Below are 14,054 nucleotides of genomic sequence, written 5' to 3'. Positions count from 1 at the left end.
CAAAACTTAGTGGTCTTGAATGGTAGAGTGGTGATGCAGGTGAAGAACAAGTTCAAGAAGAAGATGATGGGAGTGTTTCACGACTGAAAATCGAGGGGGAGACAACTGGGGTCGATTTGTTGGAGATAGGAGGGTGAAGGGATGGGTGTTTGGTGGTCTTGCACAACCGGAGGGAGGCAGGGAAGGGCTGCGAAGGTGGTGGTCGGCAACCTCCTTTCTTCGTCGGAGATCAAAATCAAGAACGAGAGAGAGAGAGAGAGGGGGGGGGGAGGGGGGCTACTTTCTTTTTTCTTTTTCTTTTTTAATTTTTATAATAAAAAAACTGAAAAAAGAAAAAACAAAGGGTAAAATCGTCATTTTATAAAAAAATCAAGACAAATGGACCAAACTCGCAACAAAATGAAAACCTGTGGACCACGAGTGCTAGCACAAATCTTTTTGGCCCAAAGTGGCAATTTCTACCTAACCATAGGGACCATTCTTGCAATTTTGTCTAAAGAAATCCCTTTTTGCAGTTGCGAAAAAGGCTGGATCAGCGGGGGCCCACCACGTAAAAAGAAATCCTTGAAATTTGGCGGGGGGTTTCATAACCGAATGTTTCTGCTTAAGACCTGTTCCCCAAAACGATGTCCGATCATATCTCAATTTCTTCTTCTTCTGATAGTTTTAGTTGATTAAAATCAAATCACTCAATTTCTTCATTTCATTTGATGTTCGTTAACCTAATTGCACAACCATGGATGAAGAATACGATGTGATAGTACTCGGCACTGGTCTCAAGGAATGCATCCTCAGTGGTCTCCTCTCCGTCGATGGCCTCAAAGTACGTCTTTCTCCAAATCATTTGTTGTGCGTATATATCTTTGAATGTATGTATGTATGTATGTATGTATATGTGTTCAATTTCTCATACTGAGATGCATTTTGTGATTGAAATGATCAAATCAATTTCATTAATCTCGATCCTGCTATTCGTTGTTTGAAATTTTGATTCCGATTATTTAGATCGTACTTTTTTACTGCTGCAAATTGATGCTGTGTTCTGGTGCTCCAGTTCGTGGTATGAATTCATTTTCTGCTCCGATAAATTTTATTCTGTAATTGCTTTCAGCTGCAATTAGTATGTATATCGAGATTCAGCCTATTTTGATTACGTTCCTGTTCATGAACACGCTTTTTCTGGAAGTTCGTCTTAACATAATAACGATGGTAACAAAATTAGACACAACGAAATCTAATGGCAAAACTAAAAGCTCATAATATACGAGCCTACTTGTTCCTCAATCTCTTCATGTTGAAATTCGTGCTAACCAGTAATTAGACTCCCATTGGATCCTGTTTTGAGGTGTGACCTAACAAATAGCTAAATGCTGGTCTTGTATGATCATTGCTTGTCTATTTTTACAGGTACTTCACATGGATAGAAATGATTACTATGGAGGCGAATCAACTTCACTTAACCTAAACCAGGTATTATTAATATTATAAGTTTATAACTAAATAATTCATTCAAAACTTTTACTATTGTTTTTGTTATTCGTTTGACATTAATAGATTAATATGTATACTCTATAGCTCTGGAAGCGATTCAAGGGTGGTGATTCACCTCCTGCAGAATTAGGCCAAAGCAAAGATTACAATGTTGATATGGTCCCCAAGGCATGTGTAATTTTTTGAAAAATAATGAATACTTATTATGAACAACCATCTTAAACTTATGTCAAAGTGGTTTTTTTGCAGTTTATGATGGCTAATGGTGCCTTAGTTCGTGTTCTAATTCACACTAATGTCACAAAATACCTTAATTTCAAGGCTGTTGATGGAAGCTATGTGTACAACAAAGGAAAGGTATATGAAAACCCCTTTAGCTTCTACAAATTGTAAATCATTCTAACTTGTAAACTTTTCAAAACTGGGAATTCTTTTCTTTCAGGTTCACAAAGTTCCAGCAACTGATGTTGAAGCACTTAAATCCCCTCTCATGGGATTATTTGAAAAACGTCGTGCTAGAAAGTTCTTCATTTATGTTCAAGACTACGATGATAATGATCCAAAATCAAAAGAAGGGTTGGATCTCAATAAAGTTCCAGCAAAAGATGTTATTTCGTATGATCTTAACCTCACCTTTTTTTCATTTATTCAATTATTTAACTTCATTGCTACTGTTTTATGATGTTTGACTTATTGTTTTATGTAGGAAAAAATATGGACTAGATGATAATACAGTTGATTTTATTGGACATGCATTGGCACTTTATAGGGATGACTCTTATTTGGATCAACCAGCTATAGATTTTATCAAGAGAGTTAAGGTGAAATTTTATTTTTTTTTGTTTTTTCACAGAACAAAAAGATTACTTTAATATCTTTCATAACTAAAGTTATGTTGTTTAAGTGTGCTATGAATAAGATTGTTTTTATTTTCTCATTGTGTAATAGTATTTTATATTTCCTGAATAGCTATATGCAGAGTCATTAGCTAGGTTTGCAGGAGGTTCTCCATATATCTACCCCATGTATGGACTAGGAGAATTACCTCAGGTATAATCAATAACAAAAGATCCGTTTATTTCATTATTTAATTTTGCTATTTGTATCTATTTAAATTTATCTGATAAATATTTTCAGGCATTTGCTCGTTTGAGTGCAGTCTATGGTGGCACCTACATGCTCAACAAACCAGAATGCAAGGTAATCCACAGAACTGGAATTCCAGATTCCATTCCATTCCATGGATGGAATTCAATTTTGTTACATTCCTTCAAATCCCATGTTTCATGAGTGAAGGGAATGCAATTCAATTCAATTCAATTCAATTCCTTTCCATTCTTCCTTTTTTCTACAAAAAGACCAAAATACCCTTTGTCATATTCCAATTCCATTACTTTGAAAACAGGTAGAGTTTGAAGATGGGAAAGCAATTGGTGTGACATCAGAAGGAGAAACTGCAAAATGCAAAAAAATAGTATGTGATCCCTCATATTTACCCGATAAGGTATAAACAATATCACAAAATTTAATCTAATTTTTTTCACTATAAATTCAAAAAAAAAATCTCATTTCTTGAAACAGGTAAAAGCAGTTGGCAAAGTAGCACGTGCTATTTGCATCATGAGTCACCCCATCCCACACACTAATGATGCCCATTCAACTCAAGTCATCCTACCCCAAAAACAACTAGGCCGCAAATCAGACATGTAATAATTACTTTTTTACCCCTCAATAATAACATATATATTTACAAATTTTCAAATGACTCTTTAAGTTTTTTCTTTAGGTATTTGTTTTGCTGTTCATATTCTCACAATGTAGCACCGAAGGGAAAGTTCATTGCCTTTGTGACAACAGAAGCGGAAACAGATAATCCGAAAACGGAATTGAAGCCCGGAATTGACTTACTTGGACCTGTGGATCAAATCTTTTTCGATACTTATGACAGATACGAACCCACCAACGATGGTGCTGACGATCACTGTTTCATTTCCACCGTGAGTATAATTACCATTTTACCCTTCGGAATCACGTATTCCGATTCCATTCTTGTTTGAATTACATTATTTTTTTTTGTTTTGTCTCAGAGTTATGATGCAACAACACACTTTGAGTCCACGGTACAAGATGTGATTGCCATGTACAGCAAGATTACTGGAAAGGTAAACTTTATTTATACTGACATGATATGATTTGATATACTGATACTGACTACTGTGTGGGTGGGTGATTGTACAGAGTCTTGACTTGAGCGTGGATTTAAGTGCTGCAAGTGCTTCCAATGACGAGTAGCAATAACGGGAGTGGGAGATTTTAATAAAAAAAATTTAAAGGCTTTTTGAATCAATAAATAAAATTAGGTAATTTCTTTTGAGTGTTTGAACTTTATGCATAGGAACACATTCAAGAATGTTTACTGTATTTGTGCAAATTTTGGTACTATTCTTAGATTTTTTTTAATGGGAGAAAAATGAGTATTACACTTCAATATCAAGGGTTTAATGTCATAAATGAGTAACAAACTATTTGTTTTTTTTTTCACAAAACATCATTAATTTAAAAAAAATGTTATTAGGAGGTAAGCAACTAAGCTTTTTGTTCACAAATAATATTATTTGAATGGTATTTTATGAGTAAAAACATATACTATGTTACTCATTTATGTTTTTTTTTAACAAATAATTTGTTACCTGTTTATGTTTTTTTTTTTTTTTATCAAACTATGAGTAGTTTGTGAGTTTATTGCAATGAAAAGAATAAAAAATGATGAATTGTTGTACAACAACCATTGAAAGTATTGCATGAAAAAATATTGGGATAATCATAAAAATGACCACATAATTTTGTAGAAAAAATGTAAATGATCCAACTTTTATCCATTTCCCAAAATGACCATCAATTTTGAAATTGGGACATTTCATATTGTGCATGGTATTTTTTTTTTTGCTTTAGCATCAAATTTTTATTCTTTAGCATCAAATAATTATTAAAAAAATATCTCTACCTCTTGAATCTGAAATGTTTTATATCGTTGATTTTTCAACTAATCAACAACTTTTTATACCTTGGTATTGTAATCTATTTCACTTTTAGTATGTTTGTTTACAATTTTCTTGAATTTTAACAATAAAAAAATCAATCATTTTCTTGAAATTTCAAAATTGTTATCGAATTTCAGACATGTATTTGAAAATTTGGAACAAACTATTTTTTACTTTCTACATGATGTTGCTTCCGAAATCCGACAAAATTGTACTTTTCATCCAATAAAAAGCTAGCTAGAAACAAAATTAATTTAACCGGAGATACAATTTTTAAAAGGGTTGGCTAAAAAGACCTCTCATTTTGCAATATGGACACCTTAATTATTTTTTTAAATATGGTGATTATTTGGTTAAGTCCAAAAAGGTTAAATCATTTCTTTATATTTTCCATAGTGACGTGGTTATTTATTTTATCATCCTAAAATTATTCCATGTGTAGAAGAAAGTTTTATAATGATCATATTTAGGTGACATTCCATGAAGGTTATGTAATTTATTAACCATCACATCTAATAATTATTATTAGGATACTAAGATTATGTAATGATTATTATCCATCTCATCTAATAATTATTATTAGGATACTAAGTACCAATAAAACAAGATCATATACTATTAAATGATGTTTTTTAATCATGTTTCATTGATGAGAATATCTTATGATTTCACAAATTCAATCCAACCAAAATAAAACTCTTGGAACACTATTGAATAGATCTTCATACAGATTTTGGTGAAATAACAAGTTCATATACAATATTCTTGAAGCATGAACTTTGAAGGAGAAGAAATTCTTAACTCTGTAAAAAAAAAAAAAAAAAATTCACGAACACTAACTGAATACATCACTTTCATTTCACACACCCAAACTAATTGTCAAATGGACAACATTTCTTTCACACATTTCATCGAACAGCTTGTGTGCCTCCAACAAGAGTTCCCTACCCCATACACAAAGACTAAAATGTGAAAAATTAAACAAATAAACAAGATCTTGGATCACTACACCTTCGATTCTTCGTGTAACCACTGAACTATGAATTAGAAGTAGAAGCAGGTCTAGTGCTTCTTTCTTCGTCCAGGGAGCTTTTCCGTAGCTAATCTGTATATCCAATAGACCTTTTTTCCCCAAATCATGAACACAAACAAAAGGAAACGTATTATTATGATTATTATTGTGAAATGGGAATGATTGATCTTGTAAAATAAGAGAGAAAAGTGGCGTACCAAAGCGATGACATGAGCGGCTATGAGAACAAGGACTATGAAGGGAACAACTTCAAGGATCCATGGCTTAATTGAGATTTGTTGCTGATTCAGATTCGCCATTGGAAATAGGGATTCGGATCAAATCAAATCAAGTCGTGAGATTTGAGAATTGAGAGCGACCCTCTTCCCGAGGATTTCTGAGTAGGTTATTCTGATTTCTGAGGGTACAAGTACAACGCTCGTTCTACCACTTTTCCCAAACATAGCATGTTTTCATCAGCACCCCCTACACTTACGCTTTTACAACATACTCACCTTCCACATCAAAGTGGGTGGAATGAACTTTGATTTTGATTTTGATTTTGATTTTGATTTTGATTTAAATTTGGTCTAGGATTATTATTTGAACCAAACAGATTTTAGAGAATTCTTTGGACTGTGAACCGGATCTAGTGACATATACTAGTTTCGGTTTTCAGGTACTCATACATGTTGGATCAGTACAACGTTCGTTACGTATCGTACATGTCGTCGAAATAGAAGCGAAAACTTTCAACTTTGATATCCTGATTTCGAAGAACTGTAACCCCCATTCAATATGGAACCAAAGATGATGAAATTATAGCATAAATGAAAGTGCAAACTATAAACTACATGTTTGGAAAAAAAATCTCATGTTATTACAACATCAAATGAATGAGTTATTTATTTTTAAAGGTTTCATAGATTACAAATAAAAACCGATCCAATACTCGGGAACCACATAACTGACACGGCTAAAAAACTGGAACAAAACACAGTCAATCAAAGAACCAAAAACCAGATTCATCACACGGCCACACCTAATTTGGTCTAAATTTTAAATCTTGTAATGAATATGGTTCACATATTTTATAAATCATTTCAAAATTATTTTTTACAATTTTATTTATTTTTTCAAATTTTCTAAATTCTTTTTTACAACGTTCACATTTTTTGTACAACCTTTTTTTAAATATAACGTACAATATTTTTTACAATATTATATAAATTATATAAAGTTTTTAATACAATGCTTTAAACTTGTTTTGCAAATTTTTAAAAACATTTTTCACATATAAAACTTGTTTTTATATATTCATGCAACTTTTTTAAACGAAAGTATTTCTACATGTTGTAAAAAAGTATAAAAAAAGTTGTAAAAAAAGTTTAGAAATTATTGTAAAAAAATATTCTAATTTTTTAGAAGAGTTTTTAAACATTTATAAAAAAGTTTGGTATTAAAGTTGATTATAAGCTTTATGGAAACTTTATGTAAAAAAGAAATAAAAAATGGCTTCTATACAGCATCTTTTACAAGTTTTTACTCAAGTTTTTAAAAAATATATAAACTTATAAAAATTTGGTTCTAAAGTTGATTTATAAGTTCTAGAACCAATTTCTTCTACTAGTTTTTCTACAACGTATAATAAACTTTAAAATTTTTATAACTTCTGTATAAACACTAGTAAACAAAGTTGTAAAAAGAAATTGTATGAAAACTTTTATACATAGAGTTTCCATAAGGCTTATAATCATCTTTAGAACCAATTTTTTTTTTACATCTTTTAAATGAAAATTCTGAATATGTTACAACCCTCTCTATATATTTTTATATTTTTTTATAACATTTAGAAATACTTTTGTTTAAAATAATTGTATCGATATGTAAAAAAGAATTTTTATTTGTAAAAACAATTTCAAAGAAATTATAAAACATGTTTAAAACATTGTATTAAAAATTATAAAAACAAGTTTATTACCTTTTTGTAAATGTGTATGGAAAACCGATAAAAGAGATTATAAAGATTATAAAAAACTTTACAAAAGCTTGTAAAAACACCTATAAAAAAAAGTCTTTAAAAGGTTATATAAAAAGTCTTAAAAAGGTAAATTTGTAAATAAAAAAGCACACACTAATTTTGGGGCAAAGTTATAAAAAAAAGGACAATATTCATTAAAAAAACTTGGGCCAATAGTGTAAGATTAAAATATGACATGCTTTAGTATAACAGGTGGAAAAATAAAAACTCAAAGAGTTTGTTATTTTTATAATATTTTTTGGTTTTTTGACAACTTGAATACATTTCATTTCCAATCATCTCTCTATTATTGTTTTCCTCATTTTTGTTAGACGAATATACTAATTTAGGGGTTTCTAATCCAAATAATGTTATTGTTGTTTTTGTACAAATGTCGACCCAAAATGATGATCAACTTTGAACTTGACTTTCATGAACTGTTTGCCTATTATCCCTTCTTTTATTTTGATGACAAACTTCTAATCTACTCATATAGCTTTGTTTGTATGAGTTTTTATGAGTGTGTAACATTCCTTGAACATCTCACGCAAGAGTATCTATTAATGATCTTAATGATATGTGATTTTTTTTGGGTTCAACACATTTGTATAATAAAGAGGTGGTTTTATTTCAATGAAGATCCATGGATTCTTTTGATTAACAAAGCAAAATCTTGAATAAATTATCGAAATAGATGAACGATTTCCACAGATTGAGATACTCGAAATGGAAGGACTTATTATGATTTATGTTGTAAACATAAATATATTCATGTGACAATGGTTATAAATTATAATCTAGTACAAATAGTTAAAATCAATGAGTTCATGCCTTTTTCGACTTGGACAAAGTTTTCTTTCTTTGTGCAAGCATGTATCCATACAAATGAGGAATTCCTGCAACCAAAATATGTTCATTTTAGTTTTACAACAAATTAAATGGAAAAAAAAAAAAAAAAAAAAAAAGTCTTTTCTATGCAAAGATGATGTTTTTATAAGTCAAACGGTCAAACCTATGATGAGAGATTCTTGAGTGGACTTACCTGGTAAGTAGATTGCAAACACCACAAAAGCAAAATAGAAGTAATCAAATGAAAAGTTCCATTTGTTGGGCATCCTTATGGAATACTTTTCAGATTCCTGAAAATACAAGGATAAAATCGTCATTTACTAAATAGTAGGGTCAAATGGTCTTTTTACTGTCTAAATAGAAGGGTAAAATGGTCATTTACTCAAACAAAAGCAATATACTGTTTCTTTGTTAGTAAGTATTGTTTCTAAATAAAAGGGTAAAATGGTCATTTACTAAATAGAAGGGTAAAACAGCCATTTACTCTAACAAAAGTAAGATACTATTTCTTTGTTAATAAGCATCGTTTCTAAATAGAAGGGTAAAATGGTCATTTTTACTCGAATTCAGATAGTTTATTCAGTCTACAAAAGGAAAAGAAAAGAAAGAACAACTTAATACAAAAAGTCAAGGAAAAGAAAAGGGTAAAATGGTCATTTTACAAGGTAGTAGGAATGTAGGGTTGTTACCTTCATATAAGGTAGGGCATTATAGATCATAGCAATTTCACTTGAGATGCCAGTTGGATATAACACAAGAAAGGTGCTATACCTACATTCACACAAACCAAAAGTTACAATTTTTATAAAAAAAAAAAAAGTAGAAAAATAATAATGGGAAATAAAATCTTCAACTTAGTTGACCAAAGAATCAAGGTCAAACCTGAGCCATAAAAGCCAGTATGGAGTAGAACCAAATGCCTCCTTTGTCCCAAAGAAAGAGTATCTAATAATCTAATTATCAACACCATAAATATATTGTTACAAAATAATAAAATCATTTATTTTCTTTCTTCCATTTCTTCAAGCTCAAATATTGTTTTTTACCTCAGTGATACTCCAACTAATGACCAAAGAGCTAACAATAGGATGTGTTTGAACCTGTCACAATCAAGTTTTTTTTATCTCAGTAAAACTTAAAAAAAAAAAAAAAAAAAAAAAAAAAAAAAAAAAAAAAAAAAAAAAAAAAAAACTGAGAATTATTAACAAAAAGGAAGAAAGTAAGTGACTCTAACCTCAGGGAAACTATAAAGGATTCCCCATACTACATACAATCTTGAACTTATTTGAGGCAATGTTGCTGAAATTGGGGATCTTACCAAGCCTTTTTCATGCCAAAAACAACATAAAAAAAATAAGAAATTATACTTTTGTTGAAATTTAAATTGTGGAAATGATGAAATCACAGCTTATCAATGAGAAGTGAGAAGTATAGAACTTACCTACGACACCATGTAGTATCTGTTTCAAAAAAGTAAGCAAACAAGAAAAGAAAGAAAGATTAGTAAAATACACTCACAATGAATTCATAATCTAGAAACTATTTTGTCAAGATTAGGGTTTTAATTATTCAGAGTTTAAGGGTGATGCTGATGATGATGATGATGTAACTATGCAATGTACATCCATGGGCCATGATTCAAGTACTTTTGATGTCATTTTACATGAAAGAAACTCTAACCCTAAATCAGACCATGTAACATAAGTATCTTGAGAAATTAGATTGATCCATATGAAATAAAGGGGAAAAGAACTAAATACCAAATCTTTTTGAAAGAAACAGGTTGATCTACGTAAACCGAAGGGGAAAAAAGATGTATCGAACCCTAATTGTTAAAGCAGATTGTCTTAATTGAGAAAAGAAAGGGAGAGATTTCCGATCCATTTTTACAGAGATCATGTTCGAATTCAATGACGAAGTTAATAAATAGATTTCAGTCGTGACCTACTTTTTTCCAAAGATGTATATTATGGGAAAGCTCAAACTTAGACTGTAACAAAGTTTTACCATCTTTAGAAGTTCAAATTTTCCCACTCCAATTTCAAACCCATTTCGTAGGAATCGAAGTATATGTATCATATAAACGCTAGATCATTGAGGGTTTTAGAATACCTCTAAAAAGGCAGCAGATTGAGCTAATAAGAGCGGCTTTTCGATGTTACTGTAAACCTGTTCATGCCCTGATTCCTTTAGAGTTTTCAAAGCCAAGAACAATACTTGAAACCTAAAATTCGAGAAAACAGAGAGATGAATAAGATATGAACTGAACAACGATTAAGATCGGAAAAGGGATAAAATTAGATTGTAAATCTGAACTTGCCATCCGGCGAAGACAATCCAGTTATAAGCGATGAGATAGAATCGCCTGAGAAGGGACAAAACCCCTGCCATTGTTGAAGTCGCTTGCGTGCAGTGAGATGAGAAATGGAGAGTGAAAGAGAGATTATAATAGGCGGTTGGATTAATTGGAGCAAATTGAAATTGAATGGCAAAAAAGTAGTTTGTTGAACGAACAGATGGAAGTTGTAAATGACATTAAATCTAATTTAATTAGGTAGGCAGATGGATCGAACTTCTAGGTGTAAGTAACCCTCCCATATTTTATGTTTTTCTACTAGCAACTTGAATTACTTAAAAAATTTATATTATATTTTAGGCTAATTTACTATAAACTCTTGGTTTTACCTTTTTGATAAAAAAAAATAATAATAATAACAATAACCGGCAGTCCGGCCTCGAGGAGGAGGGAGGAGAAATAAAATGTAGACAATCTTTCTGACTGTCACATAGATGACCATTGACATGTTCGTCAACAAAGACATGTAGACGAGGCAAAGAGGGAAACAAAATGTCAAAGTTAGCAAGCAAAAGATGAAAAGAACATGGAACATAGAACAAGTGTATAAAAAACCTACAAATGAGGCAAACAAGAAAACGGCAAAGTCAATGTGAACGGTAAAACAAGGACATGAAAAAAGGGGATCATAAAATGAGTATGATCATTAACTAGTTCTCATCAATATAGAGATCAAACAACAAAACACACGTGTGGGCTAAGCTACTCATCTACATTAATATTAACTATTAAGTATTCGCACCCTCCTATCTAATGTTATGTCCTCTGAAATAGCAAGTTCATACATGCCTAGCCTCATACTATCCTCTTACTTTTTTTTACGACGTCCTCATCTCCTATTACCACCGTTCTTCATTGACTCTATCATCCTTACTATTGTTTATATTTGGACATGTACATACCGTCTCAATCATCTACTCCTCAATTTTTCGATGATCCGCTTTACTCTTAACAAATTTCTTATAGTTATATTATGTATCATATCCAAAAGATTCATATCACAATTCCACCTCAACATCTTCCTTTCAGCTACTTTCATCTTCCTTTCAAGGTATTTCTTATTCGGTTAACATTCAGATCCATACAACATGGCAAGTCTAATGGATGCCCTCTAAAACATCCCTTTTAATTTTAATGGGACCTTCCTATCACACAAGACTCATAAAGTTGCCTTTAATTTTACCAAAAATGCATTTATGCAATGGGTGACATCTACCTCCACACCCCCTTCCTCACGGGTGGGGAGCTTATTTAGGCCAGAAGGGATTATTCACCATGTTTTCTAATTTTTATATATATATTATACTTTCGGCCCCAAAATCAAAAGCTCATGCTCCGTCACTGATATTATAAATTTAAGAAGGACAAAAAAAAAAAAAAAAAAAAAAAAAAAAAAAAAAAAAAAAACTAAGAAGCAATCAATGGCTTTATGCAAGTGACATATACAAATTCACCTTTTAAAGAGATAGTCGTCACGTGATTTTCTTTTTCTTTGATTACATAAAGGGAGAATATAAATGCAATGCTTTTAACAGAAAAAGCAAGTTACACGTTCAAAATGAAAGACAAGAATGTGTAACAAACTTTATTCAAATGAGATGACTAGGTACAAAATGTAAAATAACTTTTTGTATTTCGTAAAGTCTTTTTTTTTTTTTTAACAATTTTATGTTTGTAAAGAAATAGTTTCTAGTTGATAGAATGATGTGAAATACTTGACGTTGAATATGGAAGGAGATTAAATTTGAGTTTCAGGTAATGGATACTTTGGATCAATAACTTTCGTTCTCTTAATTAAATTTCAATTAAACTCGGCCCAATCTTTTATTAAAAGGATTGAGCCGAATCCAACATGCATATATTTTAGATAGATACATACTTATCTAGATATAGAAAATTTCAACTAAAAACTCGAAGACTAAAACAACTCAAATCTTTCTATTTTTGTGTTGGTTGGATCCACAATTAATCTATAGATCCTTAGGATTGAGATATTATTTTAGATCTTGTATTTTCCCTGGAGACAGGTATCACAACTCTTTCTACCCATCCTGTATATTGTCCTTTTTTGTCCCGTATTGTAATAGAAACTTAACTGATTATTAGTTATTAGACGAGATTTTACGAAAAAATTGTTCGTAGGAGAGAACAAATCCTTTTTTCAATACTTACACTCCTTATTATATTAGTTAATAATCCTAGTGATTGTATGGATATGCTTATTTTGATAGGAAATAAGATATTCAAATAAATTAAATGATTTTTCGTCGAATGACTATTCATCTATTGTATTTTCATGAAAATATGGAGCAAGAAAACTCTATGAAAAGATGGTGGTTCAATTCGATGTTATTTAAGAAGGAGTTCGAACACAAATGTAGGCTAAGTAAATCAATGAGCAGTCGTGGTCCTATGGTCCTATTGAAAATGCCAGTGAAAGTAAAGATCCGAATAGAAATGATACGGATAAAAACATTCAGGGTTCGGGTGGTCATGACAATTACAATAATGTTGATCTTTTTTTTTGGCGTCAAGGACATTCGGAATTTTTTCTCTGATGATACTTTTTTAGTGAAAGATAGTAATGGGGACAGTTATTCTATATATTTTGATATTGAAAATCATATTTTTGAGATTGCCAATGATCATCCTTTTTGTAGTGAACTAGAAAGTTCTTTTTATCGGAATTCTAATGATCTGAATAATGGATCTAAGAGTAAGAATCCCCACCACGATCGTTACATGGATGATACTCAGTATACTTGGAATAATCACATTAATAGTTGCATTGACAGTTATCTTCAGTCCCAAAGCTGTATTGATAATTACATTGTAAGTGGTAACGATAATTCCAGTAATGATTACATTTCTAGTTCCATTTGTAGTAAAAGTGAAAATAGTAGTCAAAACGAGGATATCACAATGAGTGAGCAAACTATACCGGGATTTATGGGTTCAATGCGAAAATTGTTATGGATTAAATTATAAGAATTTTTTTAAATCAAAGATGCATCTTTGTGAACAATGTGGATATCATTTGAAATTGAGTAGTTCAGATAGAATCCAGAGTTATCTTGGTAGAAATTTGATATCTTTATTTCCGGTTTCAAAATAGATAATTTTGTATCTAACTATATAAAGGCAGACGCAGATCTATGAATAGGAAATGTTGTACTAGTATCTACAGGACCTAAATTATCAACAGGCTCGCCAAGCACGTTGAAAATTCGTTCGAGAGCCGCTCCACCGACCGGAACACTTAGTGGAGCTCCCGTATCAATTACG

The 14,054-nt window shown here is 31.1% G+C and overlaps 2 protein-coding genes and 1 long non-coding RNA gene across 3 annotated transcripts; 1 reads left to right on the top strand and 2 right to left on the bottom strand.

Annotated features, from left to right (window-relative positions):
• The first annotated feature begins 286 nt into the window (after positions 1-286).
• LOC145087152 (guanosine nucleotide diphosphate dissociation inhibitor At5g09550-like) lies at positions 287-3,960 on the top strand. Its single transcript, XM_079025058.1, has 13 exons — positions 287-823; positions 1,408-1,470; positions 1,576-1,659; positions 1,741-1,848; positions 1,934-2,106; positions 2,198-2,312; positions 2,461-2,541; positions 2,629-2,691; positions 2,897-2,995; positions 3,073-3,197; positions 3,278-3,488; positions 3,579-3,653; positions 3,730-3,960. The coding sequence occupies exons 1-13, from the start codon at positions 737-739 to the stop codon at positions 3,781-3,783; spliced, it is 1,338 nt and encodes a 445-aa protein (XP_078881184.1). The 5' UTR covers positions 287-736; the 3' UTR covers positions 3,784-3,960.
• A 1,269-nt stretch (positions 3,961-5,229) lies between these two features.
• On the bottom strand, positions 5,230-6,246 carry LOC145090535 (uncharacterized). The gene is made up of 2 exons (XR_013701633.1): positions 5,763-6,246; positions 5,230-5,654 (listed from the first exon to the last, which is right to left on the bottom strand). It is a non-coding gene; the product is annotated as an uncharacterized LOC145090535 (long non-coding RNA).
• A 2,036-nt stretch (positions 6,247-8,282) lies between these two features.
• On the bottom strand, positions 8,283-10,927 carry PAS2 (Protein-tyrosine phosphatase-like, PTPLA). Its single transcript, XM_079025057.1, has 9 exons — positions 10,734-10,927; positions 10,526-10,637; positions 9,855-9,873; positions 9,648-9,736; positions 9,460-9,513; positions 9,296-9,366; positions 9,103-9,184; positions 8,607-8,703; positions 8,283-8,460 (listed from the first exon to the last, which is right to left on the bottom strand). The coding sequence occupies exons 1-9, from the start codon at positions 10,802-10,804 to the stop codon at positions 8,390-8,392; spliced, it is 666 nt and encodes a 221-aa protein (XP_078881183.1). The 5' UTR covers positions 10,805-10,927; the 3' UTR covers positions 8,283-8,389.
• Positions 10,928-14,054: the final 3,127 nt, after the last annotated feature.

The sequence above is a fragment of the Lactuca serriola genome, chromosome 2 (assembly GCF_051521515.1).
Source record: "Lactuca serriola cultivar US96UC23 chromosome 2, Lser_US96UC23_V15, whole genome shotgun sequence".
NCBI lineage: Eukaryota > Viridiplantae > Streptophyta > Magnoliopsida > Asterales > Asteraceae > Lactuca > Lactuca serriola.
Note: the sequence above shows the minus strand (reverse complement) of the source record. Positions and strands in the feature narration are given on the sequence as shown.

Excerpts from the sequence above, each read along its gene's own strand:
- LOC145087152 (XM_079025058.1), top strand. The coding sequence starts at position 737 with ATGGATGAAGAATACGATGTGATAGTACTCGGCACTGGTCTCAAGGAA. Across the intron at positions 1,660-1,740 it reads ATGTTGATATGGTCCCCAAG|TTTATGATGGCTAATGGTGC; the intron begins GCATGTGTAATT and ends GTTTTTTTGCAG. Across the intron at positions 2,107-2,197 it reads CCAGCAAAAGATGTTATTTC|GAAAAAATATGGACTAGATG; the intron begins GTATGATCTTAA and ends TGTTTTATGTAG.
- PAS2 (XM_079025057.1), bottom strand. The coding sequence starts at position 10,804 with ATGGCAGGGGTTTTGTCCCTTCTCAGGCGATTCTATCTCATCGCTTAT. Across the intron at positions 9,185-9,295 it reads TACTGGCTTTTATGGCTCAG|GTATAGCACCTTTCTTGTGT; the intron begins GTTTGACCTTGA and ends GTGTGAATGTAG. Across the intron at positions 8,704-9,102 it reads ATGCCCTACCTTATATGAAG|GAATCTGAAAAGTATTCCAT; the intron begins GTAACAACCCTA and ends TTGTATTTTCAG.